The sequence below is a fragment of the Amblyomma americanum genome, chromosome 4 (genome assembly GCF_052857255.1).
Source record: "Amblyomma americanum isolate KBUSLIRL-KWMA chromosome 4, ASM5285725v1, whole genome shotgun sequence".
NCBI classification, from domain to species: domain Eukaryota; kingdom Metazoa; phylum Arthropoda; class Arachnida; order Ixodida; family Ixodidae; genus Amblyomma; species Amblyomma americanum.
Window position 1 is genome coordinate 197,870,502 of NC_135500.1, and position 16,355 is coordinate 197,886,856.

At 51.3% G+C, this 16,355-nt stretch overlaps 1 protein-coding gene across 4 annotated transcripts in view; it reads left to right on the forward strand.

Annotated features, from left to right (window-relative positions):
- Shrm (shroom) overlaps positions 1-15,579 on the forward strand; it is a 484,278-nt gene extending 468,699 nt beyond the window's left edge. For all 4 annotated transcript variants that reach the window (XM_077662860.1, XM_077662861.1, XM_077662862.1 and 1 more), the window contains 5 exons: positions 565-1,295; positions 10,024-10,210; positions 10,791-10,920; positions 11,546-11,824; positions 12,927-15,579. In XM_077662860.1, coding sequence (XP_077518986.1) covers positions 565-1,295; positions 10,024-10,210; positions 10,791-10,920; positions 11,546-11,824; positions 12,927-13,217 — 1,618 coding nt within the window. In that variant the 3' untranslated portion in view covers positions 13,218-15,579. The remainder of the gene's footprint in view (positions 1-564; positions 1,296-10,023; positions 10,211-10,790; positions 10,921-11,545; positions 11,825-12,926) is intronic.
- Positions 15,580-16,355: the final 776 nt, after the last annotated feature.

Genomic DNA, 16,355 nt, shown 5'->3' on the forward strand with positions numbered 1-16,355 from the left:
GAAGTATGCGTCCTTCGTAGTTGCGGTGTGCCATGTGTTCACATACCGCAGTAGGAGTTCCTGTCAGCGTGGGCATTTACGCAGCCTGTGTTTTGTCTTCGTTGCATCCGCAAGAGCCAGGTTTTCATCACCGCTTAACGGTCTTACTCTAATATTAATAATAATAATAATAATTGGTTTTTTGGGGGAAAGGAAATGGCGCAGTATCTGTCTCATATATCGTTGGACACCTGAACCGCGCCGTAAGGGAAGTGATAAAGAAGGGAGTGAAAGAAGAAAGGAAGAATGAGGTCCCGTAGTGGAGGGCTCGGGAATAATTTCGACCACCTGGGGGATCTTTAACGTGCACTGACATCGCACAGCACACGGGCGCCTTAGCGTTTTTCCTCCATAAAAACGCAGCTGCCGCGGTCGGGTTCGAACCCGGGTACTCTAATATTGGTTGAACAATATTTATGAATAAGCACCTCTCCACTCATATCGATGCTTGCCCGCCTGGAACCGTCTGGCTAAGGTCCTTGAGGACAGCCGCTAACAGCAATGGCCCCCTTCCTCTCGACGCAGGGTTTACCCCAAGAACTCGTACATGTGGTACCGGACCGAGCGTAAGCCGGGCCGCCAGGGCTTCCAGGGCAACTACCGGCGCAGCTACCACGGGGGCGGAGGAGGCGAAACGGCCGACTCGGGCCCGGACTCGTGTCCCGGCTCGGACCAGGGCTCCGAGCTCACTTCGGAGGAGGCCAGCTCCGAGTCGTCCTCGTCGTCGTGCCCTTCGTCGCCCCTCAGTTTCCCGCCACACTCGTGGCCCAGTCCGGGCGGCCCCGCGCAGCCCGTGACGGCGACGGCCGCTAGTCAGGACGCGGCGAAGACCACGCCCCTTCGCTGCGAGCGTACGGACTCCCTCAACAACAACAACAACAGCAACGCGAGCGTCAACAGCAGCACCACGACGGCTGGTGGTGGCAGCAGTGTCAGCATCAACAGCTTCAACAACAACAACAACAATGCGCTGTCGCCGTCGACAACGGGTGGAGGTGATCAGGCGTCGACGTCGCCCGTGGCCTGCAACGGCTGCTGCGACCAGTGGCCCCCGGCGTCGGTTGCGAACAACGCGGCCAGCGCCGGGACGGGAAGTCGCCGCACCAACTCGGCGACGCAGACGGGGCCCGACGAGGAGTGGGGAGTCGTCCAGCTGAGGCGCGGCGCCACCAAGAGTCAGGAGGAGCTGGAGTGCGAACGACTGTCGCAGGACTTTGCCTCGCGGTACGGGGACGCCGCGCTGCGCTCCCTGCTCGGTGAGTGTGTTGCCTTTCTTCTGATCGGAAGGGCTTTGAGCGTTGTTCTTGTTGCAAGGTGAATGCCATGTTGCAGCGTAATTCCTGAAGCATCTTCAGTTTTTACGGACTCTCTCAGCAGGAACCTGATGCCGCAGCTCAGAAAGTCCCAGGAATCAGCGGCTTTTCTGTGACTTTTTTTTTTCCCGCCGTCACGTCAGCGCCCTTGCAAGCTTTCGGTTCAGTCTACTTTTTTTTGTCTGTGCTCTTATTTTCTCCGATCTTACTCCGTGTTTCTTAACTCTCCGTTTTTAAATGTGCCGTGTCGTAATTTTCTCTCGCAGTCTATAGCTCCAGCATTTGTCCCCGCATGACCTTGAACCTACAGTCACTTATTGTCCCGATCCACGTGTATGCTTGCAACAAAGTTTGTCCACACTTTTCCTGGCTGTCACGAACAGTACTAGGAAGAGCCCTGTGGAGGTGCGTACGTACCGACCTAGCCTATACGGGCACGGCACCGTGAAGGTGCGAACGCGCGCTCTGCGACCCAGCGTGAAAAAAAAAAAAAAAACGAGCTCAGAGGTGGTGGTGAAAACAATCGCGCCGTTTTCTGCGCATTGTAATACAGTGGTGGCCCCACCAGGCCGAGAAACCCGGCTATAGCAGCAACACCAGCTCTCGATGATGCTGGCTGGAAAGCGAGGCCACGGTGCGCTTGTTAATGGAAACATTCCGCGGCCCGCATATGGAGAGAGAGAGCCGTTCGTTCCCATGCGCCTTTCGCTTAGTTATCTCCAGGGGACGCATTCCAACGACGTCGAAGGCGGCAGGTGGAGGGTCAACTGCGTTGTGCCGTATGCCCACCCGCCGCCGCCAACGTCGCCGAAGTCGCTAAAACGGAGAAAGAATACACCGTTATCGAGGCGACGCTCTATAAGCGTTGCGCCGCTGGCGGTCGACGGTATAAATAGAGCGTGCCTTCGAAAAGAAAAGAAAAGAGAGAACGCTCGGCCCGCATAGTTGTCCACCGTGTAGGCGCGTGCAAGAGGAAACAGTCCGTGTCTCCTCGGGGGTGAAAGGAAGGGGGGGAAGGAAGGGGCATGCCGCTTTCTCTGGATGTCACCGCACGAAAGTGGGTCGTCGTCGCTGTCCCCTATCGCGCATTGTCGAATCTCTTCGTCTTGGGGTCCGCGTTGTTATATACCAGGTCGGGTCGCGATAAGGTTGGCCGGCCGACGCTCGGTGTCGCACGGCCGTGCCGGCCCCTTCGTAGCCTTGTAGGAGGTCGGACTCATCTTCCCCCCTTTCGGTCCGCTCGGGTGTCGCTTGTGTAAACGAACGCGTGGAATCTGGGACATGCAAGCTCGCGCAGATAGCGGCCCGTCGTTGTCTCCGCGGTGGGGAAAGAGAGAAAAGGGTTTTCACGCGTGGTGGTCACGTGGGGAGGGTGACCACGTTTCGTCGAAGAAGTTTTGACACGAAAGAGGTTTTCGCACGAAGGTTGTCACGTATACGCGTGAGGAAAGGAAACAATGGAACGATAACGGTCGTGGAACACACAGGCGCGCTGAATCTCATCATTCGGATGCCGCTGCGTCTTTTGTGCGAAAGAAAGATGGAGAACGGTTGAGTTGAAGAAGAAACTAGAGTTTAACCCTGTAGCGCCCTGCGTATCACTTAGGTTAAAGGCAGTGCGATCGTCAAGCGTTTTTGTTCCCGCTCGCGAAATAGTGTCAAATTTTCACGGTATTGCACAAAGTACATGTTCCAGCACATTTTTCAAAGCTGATTCAAAGCGTCAGCTGTCAGAGATGCAAAAGGCACGATGTCAGTCTCTGCAGAAGCTAACGTTGTCGGTGAAACAAGCAGGTGATGGAGCAATTTTCTATTTAGATGTTGATTGATTGTATGTCTGTGGGTGCGTGTAAATATTTTGTCGTTTTAAGAGCGTTAGCTCTTAACCCATCACGTTTCTCGATTTCTTGGTGTCTGCTATGACCTCCCTTCGGCGTGAAATTTTCTGTCCGAGGAATTCAAGATGGCGGCCCCCTTAGTAAATCGATATAGCAACCCAATTGATGATTGCTTGGTGACGTCATTAGTATATCGAATTAGGGATTGATTGGTGACGTCACTTATAAATCCATGATGTCAGATTCGTATTTCCATTGGTGTACCTCACTTTAATCTCATTCATATCAATTCTAGTAAACCAAACAGCTCGTTACTTCAACATCTTCCAGACGGTGGCGGCATCCTTTTTTTTTTTTGACCTTCGGAAACTATACTAATTTGCTAATTTTAATTGCGCAGTGATTGTACACTACTCAGGAAATCTTCCCGGCTTTCTTTTCTGTTGTTTTTTATTTATTTTTTTGCATTTCTACAACGAAGAAACCCGCAGCGAACAACTGCTAGAAAGAGGCTCACAACTTTGACTCCCCATTATCACTTTTCGCGCAATACGAGATTAGACGGCAGGGGTATCAGCAGTTGCCTGTCCTGATTGTGCCCATCGCCCTGTACCCGAGTCAGCCAGCTGTCCTATGACTCCTATCTAAAAAGTCCCTGCTTGTCGCTCAGTTCCTCGCGCGTCCGACACTTTCTCCATGACTTGCTCACTGAAGCAAGAAACTATCAAGGGACTTTGGTGCTATCATTTCAATCCCAGAAATCAACAGCAAAAAAAGAAAAGAAAAAAGGAGCCCAAACGCGCTGATTGGAATGACAGCTGACTATGCGGAATGGGGGGTCGCATCTATGCATATATATTTGTTAAAAAGATGACGGGTCATCATTTTCCCAGCCTATCTACCATTTGCTTCTCCAGCGGCCCCTCGATGAATGCCGTGTAGCAGACATGGTGGCGAAGCACGCGAGCCCTTGAGGAGCGCTCGCGAGTGGTTAGGCGATGGACGTCTCCGACGGAAGGCCAAGCGAATTTGATCGAGCTTGCATTGATCCTCAATGGCGAGAATAGGTGCACCGATGTGCTCATACCCGGGGAGGAAATATTTATGCAAAAATAAGGAAAGTAAAAAGAAACAGGAAAAACGAGCAGAAAAGAGCAACGAAGCGAAGCGCCTTATTCCTCTTGTTTTCTCTCCGTCCGCATGGCCATCAGGTTCGCTAGCTTTCTTTTACCTTTCCTGGAAAAAATTGTACGAATCGCGAGACGAAGGCCGCATGTGTCATCCGTATACCCGCGTCTTGATGAAGGTCCTCCCCGTATTTTCAAAAGAGGAGTTGACGTCGTTTGATGAAAGTGAACCAGTCCTCCATACTCTCTCTTTCGCCCAGTCCCTTCTCGTTTCATCATGCGCCGCCTCCATTGCGAGCCAGCAATTCTGTACTTTTTTTCTGCTCTTATCTTTCGTTGGGGGACCTTCTTCCGCTTTGCCGCACCTTGTGTATGACCTCACGACGCGCGAGAGTTATGCGGAAGGATATCCCTACGCTGGTGCACGACCGCCGCGTCTGGCAAATTGATTCGCCATCGCGCCAGCCTGTCCTGTTTCTTTTCGCAACCGTGCGGCCCGCACCTTCACTGGAGGAGGCGAGAGAGGCGGAGGATGCCTCATTGCATCGGATGCCGTTGTGGACTGTCGTGTGTAAACCCTGTGCATACACGCGCCGACATTCGGAGAAATGAGGGAAAAAATTTTGGCAGTGGCTTAACTTGGCGAACCCTGGAATTCAGCGAAAAGCAAGCACGCTTGCTAAGCGTCTGAGACTCGTCCATGGCAACTCCGTTACACGCTCGCGACAGCCGTTCTATATATATCCACACGACCACGTGGCTATGACCTGGTATCACGTAGTCTTACGACACCGAACCACTTAAAAGGCGCACAACGCTGGAAGCAGTGGGAGGTGACACTGGCCAAAGGCACCCTGCAAGACCAGGACGCGCTTGTCGCCATCGCCAAACCGTCGGCGGAAGCCACTGGAGTCTTGGACTGAGGACCCCACCCACAATCCGCTCCGGTCTTCTTTTTACAATTAAATGTTTATTCTCTCTCTTACGACACCCTCTTCGGATATCATCGCGTGGCTTGACATCATCCTGTTGGATTTTCCTAAGGCCAAAGGTCAGCCCAATGCCAAAGGTCAACTAAAGGTAATGGGTCAAAGGTCAACTAAAGGTCATGAGTCAAGGGCTCGACACCATAACTGTACCACATACGGTCATACACGGCTATCCTTGTTTTGGCTGAAGGTCGTTCAAGGTCATTCTCCGGCATACGCGACGACTGCTCCACCTAGCGTAGTGAAGCTTTTCGCTTCATAATAGTAGGAATAAAGAAGACAGCAGACCGGAGAGGGCGTTGATGCCGTTGGCCAAAGGCGCGTGGTCGCGAAGCGCAAGGGCGCGTCTACGGAAACGGGTGGGGAGAAAACCCGCGCCGGAAGCGTGCGGAGAAGCCGACTCGCTTCTAATCTCGTTTGCGGAGGAACGCCTCCCGCACGTATACCTTGCTCCCGCCTCTATCTGTAGTCGCGCATATCGTCCACAGACCCACGCGCGCGATCGTGGGTAGGGGGCATCACTCTCTCCCGCCACAGCACAGAGATAGTACATGTTCTGGTGCTGCTCCAGCAGCAACATATTCAGCAGCCGCGCAGAATAATGCATAATCGTTTTCCCCGGCCGGCCTCCCTCACCGTTCTGTCGTTTTTGTTTTCGTTTTTGGCTGAACGATACAGAGCCGACTCGGCCCTGGCATGAAGTCCACAGGCGGTGTCTTGGTTGAGCGGACGCCTCCGCGCTTGCTCCATGCGTCGCGCTGCCGAGCGCGCACCCTCAACCGTGCAAGAATGCCGGGACGGAGAAGCCTTCCGCTCGGGCTATACATCTTCGGGATCTCTATATAGCTCCTTCAAAACGGAGAATAATAGTTGAGCGAGCGGCTAAAACAGCGATAAAAAATGCGAAATAGCTCGCCATTTCTCGGTGCTTTCCTGCGGGCGTATATCGTACACAGCGCACTCCATTTCAACTCGAGCGACTTGGTCCTCCCGTGCAAGGCGCTTGAGAGAGCGCGGAATTGTTCGCTGTGCCGGAAGAGAAGCCGCGTATAACCGGCGCATCCCGCATATAGTAGCTATGCGCATATCTTTCTCTCGGCCGTGCGCGTATACCTGCGCTGCCAGATCGGCACGTGTGTCGAGCTCCTGCAGGGAGGGAGGGAGCGGTTCCGACCGCGGCCGTATCGATTTGGACCGTCGAGAAAAGGGACTCGCATCGGCTTTCGAGAACGGGGACGTGACGGGCTTCCGCCATCCATCACGGGTCGCTCGTTTTGCGGTGCCGGCGTGGAAGGTGAGGGGTGTCCCTATGCGGCGCGTGTCCCGACGCCCCTCCTCCTCTTCCCGAGCCTGCCTCCATCCTCCCCTTCGCCTCCAGGCCCAGTCTGCAGGGGGGAAGGGGGCAGGACCTGTCGCAGGCCCGCTATATAGCGATGCCCGTGAATATAGCGAACGTGTCAGGCCGCGACGACGAAGTACGCTGCCCGCGTAGCGACGCGGGCAAGCACGGATGCGAGCACACGCGTGAGCTACAAGCTTAGTCGCGCGCACTCACCTTCTCTCTGTGTCTACCCCTTTCCTCTCTCCAGTTGTCTGGACTCTTGTCATGACAATTTCCTCGGTTCCTGTTGTCCTGTTTCGTTTTCTTGTGCGCGTATTCGCGCAGTTTATTCTTTATAATATTTTTTTTATTTTTGAGAAATGAAATTTTGGAGATTTGATAATGCGCCTTCAAGTGTCCGTGCGGGTTTCTTTCGGTACTTAGCTGTTTTTTGTGTTGATCGTATTTTCCTGAGCGTCTGTCGCGCCCTGAGCCATCAAATGCGTGGCAATTCGGTCCCGAGTAGCTGCGCTTAGAGTTTCAATACATTTGTCTGTGTGAAAGCGGCCCTGGAAAGTGCGAGGATGTACAGCGCGTGAACTCTAAGCATGTCATGCGACTAAGATGGCAAAAAGTGTGTGGTGGAAGGGTCAACTGTGTTAGGTGCTCAGTAAACCACCGTGTTTAGCAAGGGTAGTGAGTCGACAAAGTATGATTTTCGGCTTACATAAGGGCCTGGCGACAGTCAGATATGCCGAGTAGCACTTAGGGCACACAACTTCAAATGGAGTGCACTATCTGGCCACGCTGACAGCAGGGTACTCAGGTTATATCTCTTAATGATGCACGAGACATAGACTGTAGGTTGAGGTCGATAGAAGGCCTCGTCCGCTTCAATTTTAAAGCGATAGCAATAGAGTGCACATTCCGCAAAAATGGCGGCGTATCTCGAAATTCGCCAATTGGTTCTAGAGAGGTCAAGTGACCTAATGATGTCATCACAACCTGTCCACCAGTTGGCAACCGGCCCGCCGGACTGTGAACAACCTGCCCACCGTAAGAGGTGACAATTAATGATTGGCAGAGAGAGGTCACGTGACCTGGTGACGTCATCACAACCTACCCGCGAAAGAAAGCGAAGAGAAGAAAAAGAAGAAATCGCGGAAAAGTCCGGTCGGAACCAGTTCTTGGCATCGGCTAGCGTAATTTTAAAAATCAGGAAAAAGTTAATGAAATAATTTTAATAATTAAATGAAGCAATAAAGTTCAGAAATGGCAAAGAAACGCAAACATTTATGGATGTTTAGGTGCTAGAGTTACCGTCGGGCGGTACGCCGTATTCCAGGGCACCGGATTATTTTCTGCCACCTTTCGCCAAAATGTGGCCATCGCGGCCGGGATAGTAAGTAGGATATCCCCTTAGGCCCGCGCCTCAGTCCATATTGGTGCTTTGGCAAGTGAAGAAGTTCATACGCCACCCGTGATGTCGCAGACGTAAGACCTTTTCCAATAGAATGAATTACTAAGCGAACCAGCACTTATATTTATTTCGCTTGTCTCAAGATTGCTTTCCTTTAGGTTCGGCCAATAAAGCACGCTTGTAACTGCCACCGATCTACAGTTAGCCTTCCTTTCATCCAGCTGTTGTCCCTTGGTTCGCTTTCCTCGTTGCGAGGTGGGTGCAGGCTGCAGCATCGTAAAACGATATTTCCGCTCGGGCAGCACCCGCAATAAACGCAAGCTCTGCCTCCTGCGCAGTTTATGATCGCGCACTCGGCTGCTTCCGCGCATCGCTAACGGCAGCAGTGGGTTGGCCACGTGACCATAGAGGGAGACTTTTTATGTCGGTTTCTTTCGGGCTTAATTCTGCAGAGCACGTGTGCAAAGCGTGTCGCTCGCCCCACTCCTTCTCCGTCACGGTGGCCGGTACCGTTGGCGGCTGCATGAGATCTCTTAACCTCCGAGGCCCGCCTGTTATGCGGGCAATAAAATGGAGGTGACAGTGAGCGTTCTCGGATCATCTGGCCATAATACACAAGGCTTAAATATATACCAACAAGGAAAAAAAAAACAGGTTAGCTCAGCCGGCGACATATGCTGTGCTTTTCTGCCTGTGTTTCCTAAGTATAGTCTACTTCGTCAACAACAAAAAAAATTGCTGTAGTTTAACTTATGTTGAACCCTCATCAGAGAGCGAAAGCTGCGTTGTGTCGGGCAACTTGGAGTCTCTAACGTTGAGTGCGTTCCGGACAACTGCCGGCACCGGAGCTCGTCGAAGCGTCTGCTTCATCATTCCCGTCCATGTCGCCCGTACATGAACGCCTCATTACATAATTCTAAGATACGTTTCTAAGACGTCCGTGTATTTACTAGACGCGTGCCGTCTGCCGGACCATTCCCGTACATTGCGTGTTGGGGTTTCAGGGGGCGCCGCGTGATGGCTCTACGTCCGCACGGCACGCACGAAGGAAATTCACCGGAAGCGTACTTCGCTACTCGCATAATTGGGATATCTGTAATTTTCATCCTCATAATTAAGTTATTCATGCACGCCTCGGTACATATCTCGAAGATACGTTACTTAGACATCTGTGCACTCACTAGACGCGCCTTCATTCACTTCGAAGAGTCGAAAAAAGAAAAAAACAGTCGTGGCGGAATGGAAGCGTCTATGTTTCGCGTATCGGAGGCCCAGGTTCGATTCACCTACAGCACAATTTTCTTGTCTTCTGTTTGAGAACGCCTGGAGGTCATATCTGCGCCGTTCAAGGTCGTTCGTGCAGACAGAAATCGGCGCCGCTAATAATAATAATAATAATTGGTTATAATTGGTTTTCGGGGGAAAGGAAATGGCGCAGTATCTGTCTCATATATCGTTGGACACCTTAACCGCGCCGCAAGGGAAGGGTAAAGGAGGGAGTGAAAGAAGAAAGGAAGAGAGAGGTGCCGTAGTGGAGGGCTCCGGAATAATATCGACCACCTGGGGATCTTTAACGTGCACTGACATCGCACAGCACACGGGCGCCTTAGCGTTTCTCGTCCATAAAAACGCAGCCGCCGCGGTCGGGTTCGAACCCGGGGACTCCGGATCAGTAGTCGAGCGCCCTAACCACTGAGCCACCGCGGCGGGGTGTAGTAAATCTTTCGCTTAAAAAAAAAAAAATGTCCGTAGCGCGGTTACGCTTTCGCGATGCCGGCGCTCTCTGGGGGACCGAACCTACGCGGATGGTAGGTATACCGCCGGCGTCCCTAAATACAGCTGGTCATGTTTTGCTTTACACATGGTCGGAGAGTTCAGCCTCCGGCACATTCTCCGGCCGGAACTCTTCGAGTGCACCCAGCACGTAAGCCACTTCTTCAGCGCACTTACACGCTTCGCGTGTCCGCCCTGCGCAGTGCCCAGTCCGAACCAGAAAACGACGTCCGACTACCTGGAAGGCCTGTTCGACGTGGACGCCAGCCAGAACGGCCAGCTGGACTCGCTGCCCCGGCGGCGCAGCTCGGTGGCCACGTCGCCGCAGCCTTCGCCGCCGCCCGCGGCTTCACCATATCTTCTCCCCACCACAGGGAACAACGCGCTCAGGTACCACGCTCATGTCGAGCACAACGGCGGTGCACGGGGGGGGGAGTCTGTGAATCGCATCTGAGTCAGGCCTTGTCTGCGTGTCCTCCTTCGCGTTGTCTAATCACTGCCTCTTGGGGTCGACGTTGAGATTACAGCTACAAGAAAGATGCGGTCGCTCGCAGAGAGCAGTTACCCCCTTCGGGTGGCTTAACTGCGCATTGTTGCTTCTGGACACGAAGCGATCGAGTGCAATCATGTCAGGGTGCGTGACACCGACTTGAAGCATGCCTCAATAATTCAAAAAGAAAGATTTTCCTTCTTGTTCGCTTTCGCCAGCCGTCTAGCTTACTGTAGATATGTACAGGTCTGAAATGATGCGGCCGAATTAAGCTACCAGCCAGCCAAGCAGGTGTAAATTCACTTAGTACTCCGTTTTCCTCGTGTTGGCTGCCGTCACAGCAGCATTTTGTGAACACGATGTTGGGGCCGGAATGTATAGGCGTTGGCATGCGACATCAACAGAGGTTGCGGGTGCACGTATTCAGGTTACAAGGACTCGGCCATCCACTGATCGTGGCCCGCTTCGCTTTTCTCGCAGGGACGAGAACCTTCCCGCGAACAGTGCCTACTACACCACATCAGAGTCCAAAGCGAAGTTTCTGACCAGGTTCGGATCGGACATTGGCAAGCAGGAGTGGAGCTCCGATAGCGAGCTGGCCGCCAAGAAGGTCAGTACACCATGTCCATTGCTCGTGTCTCACCTCGTTTTTGTAAAGATAGCTACACTACGGTATGATTTCGAGCCTTCAGCGTAGCGACGCCGCCACCCTGTGGCTGCGCCGCCGCGCTGTCACGTGGTGCGGAGCAGCTGCCGGCGGCGCGGTGCCATGTCTGATCACGTGGTTCGTCACGTGACCAAGTTCCACTCGGCCAGCTGTAGCTATCGCGTCACTCCAGGTTTAACCAGAGCTAAACCACAGCTATATTTTGTTTACATTCGCCCGTTTTCTCGTTTTTTTTTTCTCTATAATACAGTATTTCCCACATGCCGTTCGAGATATCGAGCTTCGGGGAGAACCTGTCCTAGGCAAGCGTCCCTGCTTGCCCTTCTGTCTGTACCTTATTTATTTTCTGAGAAATGCGGGACTAAACCAAAGCCTTCTTCTGCCCACGTGTTGGTGTTTGGTCGCAGTATCTTGACCATATTGTACGTCTTGTTTCCTTGAATGCCTTATTAATTGTATATGCAACAGCATTGATGTCCCCGCTGCCTGATCGAATGAGCCGCTTTCACCTTATACTTCCTGCTGCGGTTCCACGTGTCTGACAACTGTAATTGACGGCTGCTCTCAGGACGAGCTGATGGCCAGCATCTCGCGCAAGCTGGACGTGCTGCGGTCGGCGCGGCTGGGCCTGCGCGAGGAGGCTGCGCAGAACGAGCAGCTGGGCCGCACCCTGGGCAGCCGCGTCGAGCAGCTGGCGCGGCCCGCCGAGCGCGACAAGTACCGGCTGCACGTGGACGAGCTGGACAAGATCGTCAGCCTCATCCTGTCCCTCTCCGGTCGCCTTGCACGCGTCCATAACGCGCTGGCAGGACTGGCCGGCGCCGACGAGCCCACCACCCAGGAGAGGGTCAGTCGCTTGGCCTTCCTCTCGCTTTGCCCGTTTTTCCTTCGATAGTTGTATGAACAGTGCACCGGTGTACAGGGCTTTCCTCAACGCCGCCGTAACCGAAAATCTTAAGGTTCGTCTCCCGTCCAATGAGAATTTCATCCATGCAGGCAAACCGGAGAGCACGTGGTACCGAGAATGTACGAATGCGAATGGGTCCTATGTTCCAGGTGTGCATCACAGCGGAGGAGGGGGGTACCAGTAAAGCTGTCACTGTCATTTTCCCACCCCGATGTGGTGGAAAAGTGTGGGAGGTTATTTTTCTTTAGTCATGCCCAGCTTTCCTGGGCATCAGCAACTAGCACATCTGTTGGCTTCCAGTAGCGAACGCCATGTAACTGAAGGGGGATATTTTTAACTTTCAATTCTGATAAAAATGGTGAGTTCTGAGAGGATCTGCGCAAACATGGCGGTTGTCATGCCGGACTCTTCCTCCTTGATGTGAAATATGACCTAAAAAACTCCATGTGCTCACATCGGCTAGCTCCAATGATCACAGGAAATCAGTGGGATGTGTTGAACATTTGAAATTCCCACGATGATTTTGAGTGTTCAGCATCACGCGGCACATGGTAGCAGCTGTGTAAACTAAAAGTGCTTGTCCAGGTTTCCAGGGCCTGTGTTTCTGCGACGCACATTGTAATTTTTCGGATTCAATGCACTGTTTACTCTCATATCAGTTATTGATGCCTGCCAGAACACGAAGCCTGATGAATTTTTTCTTTTTTGCAATGACGCTAACATGTCGCAGCTGTCACCATCGTGTAAAAGTGCACTCCACTCTTTCTTCAACATTCGAGAGTTCTACCACGCACAGTGCGTAGTGCAAATATTTGACGGGAATAAGGCACCATATTCTGATTCCAACATCCAGAAGCATGCATCGATTGGCTGAAACACTGGAAGTGGTTATATCCTTCAGCTGTCTTTCCAACATATGTTTTCTTAATCCTCTTGTGCGTGCCTTTTTGTATGCTCGGAAGTATGAAGCATGATTACTAACACTCAAGTAATGTAGCCATCCTAACAGTCACAAATAAAAGAATATGTTTCCTGTGTACAGAGAGCACTGGAGGCCAAGCGGGACAAGCTTAGCAGCCAGCATGAAGAGGCACGCCGCCTCAAGGAGAGCATTGACAGGCGCAGTCGGCAAGTGGCCCAGTTTCTGCGCAAGTACCTGACGCCGCAGGAGTATGCCGATTACGACCACTTCGTGCGCATGAAGTCCAAGCTGCTTGTGGACGCGCGCGAGATCGACGACAAGATCCGGCTCGGTGAAGAGCAGCTGGCTGCGCTCAGGGCGGGCACGGTGGCCACCACCGCCGCCTCCTGGAGGTCGCTGGCATCGTCCTAGGGCTCCCGGAGGACACTTCCTACACATGCGGACGGCCACGCTGTGTTAAATGGCCGCTACCAGGCTGTGGATTTCGAGGCTGAAGGGGCAAGGTTATAGGAAGGCTGGGAAGCATGTGATGACTGGAAGCAGCCATTGTACCTACATGGGCACTCTTACTTTACTTTCCCTGTACTGAAGAATGCTTCTACAAAAGGTTTCAGCGATGGCACTTTTTTGATTGTCTACAAAGACCAGGAACAGGAATTGAATGGCAGTGAACAAGGTACACCTTGAGCGTGTTTCGTGGTGTGTTTCAGCTTTTCACAGGCCGTGTTGGTTTGAAACGATTTTATATTTTTTACAAGAGACTGAATTCATGGAATGAACAGTGAAGAAATGGCAGCATGTGTATAGTCACCATCACAGTGGGAACAATGGAAAAAGTGGTGGTTAAATTCTTAGTAGCCGAGTGAACTGTTCTTGAAGCATGTGTTACACTATTGACAAAACGAGGGAAGAGTGTTATTAGAAACTGGACCAGTCGTGCCCTTTGTTTGCCTCTTCAGCCTCATGATGCACTGCCGCCTTGTGTAAATAAGTCACCCTAGCCCTCTCTGAGGTGTCATTGTCTAATGGAGCATCATGGCCGACATCCAGCGACGGCGGCAGCATCCGATGCTGTGAAATCGCATCGCGGTCTTTTGACCCCACATGCTGTCCCCGGTTGGCAAAGAGTACCGGGAGGATGACTGTGACTCAGTTCGTGAGGTGCCTGAGTGCTCCAGTGACTCATTTTTGGACTGCCCTCCTAGTGCCATATCAAGTTTTTCAAGCCCTCCCCTGTCCCAACTCCCCTCAGCAGTCGTCCCCTGTTCCTCAAGGTGGTCCCCAGAGGTCCCGCAATAATTTTGCTTCAAACATTGGGTTTTTTTTGTGTGTGCATCACTGCGAAGTCATTCTTGTTTTGTGAATTGTAGCACTGTTTTATGGTGGCACATGTTCATGTATGTTGCCTGGTCTTTCTGTTCCTTTTGTTTCACCAAGAATTCTTAAATTGTACTCTGCCTTCTTACTTGATACCTGTGGGGCAGTTAAACAGTGTGTTCGAGCATGTATCCATCATTATTATTGAACAAAGGGAAGGGAAACTTGATCTGAGATTTTTCAAAGACGACTTGATTAACGTTTTTTTTTCTGTTGCTTTTATTACTATGGCTTTTCGATTTTGTCAGCTCGAGATGAGGTGCCAGGCGGCGGTACTGGGTATTCATGCTCTGGCATATTTTCAAACTGAGCTCCATTTTTCTGTCATGTTTCATGCCAACACACATGGTGAACTTTCTCTGAGGTAGTGGCGATGTCATTGCACCTGGAAAAAGCATGACTGTGCAGAGAGTAAATACTTTATTTACATTGCATATTTACTCATTATTCTAATCTTTAAAAACAAATCATTGAACAGAAAGGTGCAGCTGATTTGCTTAGTAAGTAAAAAAAGAAAGAGGAGACATGCACTGGTAATCTTATGCGATGAGTATGGTCGACTGGCTCTCACTACACATGGAAAGAAGTGAATACCTTTACTGTTCACCAAATGCAAGTTGTTAAAAAGCATAACTGCTAGATTTTTTACTGCTAAGCTTTGAGGAGGGGTAATGTCGTGCTCTGCAACCACCAGCGAGATGAAATTTGCGTTACCAGTTGTTCCGACAGCGAGAACTCTTTAATCGTACCAGATGCGAAGCTGCAGACCAAAATCCAAATATTTAATGCAGCCAGTTTTTGAATACTGACGGGTAAAAGCAGTGCATATGAGTATAACCACTAGGTTGGCTTGGCAGTGCTCTGAAATGTTTTAGGAGCTTTTAACAATTCGTCTGACTGCTACAGGAGGCACAGCGTTTTGTAAAGCTCTAACTTTCGACCCATCACCATACTGTGTTTAAAACACAGCAGTGGCAAGGAGTTTCGTAACTGGTGTAATTGAAGACTTCTGCTGGTAACCTCAAGAACTGCACAGCTGGTCGAGGTGAGTGCTAATGCTCATTTCTTTTGGCTTCTTTTACGCTATTGTTAATAATATGGCATCTGCTGTTGGTGTTGTCACACTGTTCTGTATTGAAAGTATACTTCTGTGGTCTGTGCTGCCAATGATCAAGCTGAAAGGTTCGCATTCGTTAGAGGTTGACAACAAAGTGAAACACCGTTACAAACAGAGCATATGCGTTCCCCTGTTGCTGTTGAAAGGGAAGAGGAAAAAAAAAAGTATGTATCCGCATTTCGCAGTTCTTCCACATCTGTGCGTTTCTTTTTCTGTTCTTTGTCGTGTGTACATTTACATAGTTGCCATGGCGTTATTCTGCATATCCGTTTTTTATTGCGTGTGGCCCCCTCCCCTCTTGTTTTCTTTTCACTTTAATTTATTCTTTCTCGCTCTGCCTACAACGCATAGGTCACTATATGAAAGGAGGGGAGGGCAGGTCCTCCATTGATGGCAAGTACATTCTAGTGTGATAAGGAAGGAGACACTCTGCAGAGTCCTGTAGCACTCTGTTTAACTAGGTTGGTCGCAATATTTTCACTGTCTTAAAGAGAGAGTGTCGTTTCAGGCAAGGAGAAACTGTGAATAGTAGTATCCATTTTGGGGTGACGTGCTGGCGCGCATGTGGTGGTGTGCCTGGGTGTTTGATGCCTTGCGTGTGCCGCTTTCTCCCCACCACCCCTTCCTCTCTCGTCGCCCTCTTTGTGTTCTTTCCTGGCATGCTTACAGGACGAGAGAGAGAGAAAGATGTAGGCGTGACTGGTCCACGCTGTTGTAGAGTGTGTAATACCATAATGCGCGATTACCCAACGGCTGTCCAACTTAACAGTATTTTTGTAGGACCCCTTTTATCCTGAAGAGTGATGGGACGCAAACCTTCCGGGACGCGGAGTGCTTCAGTTTTTTTCTTTCCTTTTATCCGCCGTCATGGCCGCGTTGGTTCCAGACCCCATGTTTTGTACAAAGCGAAAGAGAAAAGAGGCGGCTGTTTGCCGCGCTCACGACATGCTTAAGCCCGCATGAAATTGCGAAGAAGGGCGCAGCGCTCGCACGTGTGTGTTGGGTGGGAGGTTGCGGCACTTGTGACCTGTGTGCTTACTACTTGTTCACGTTTT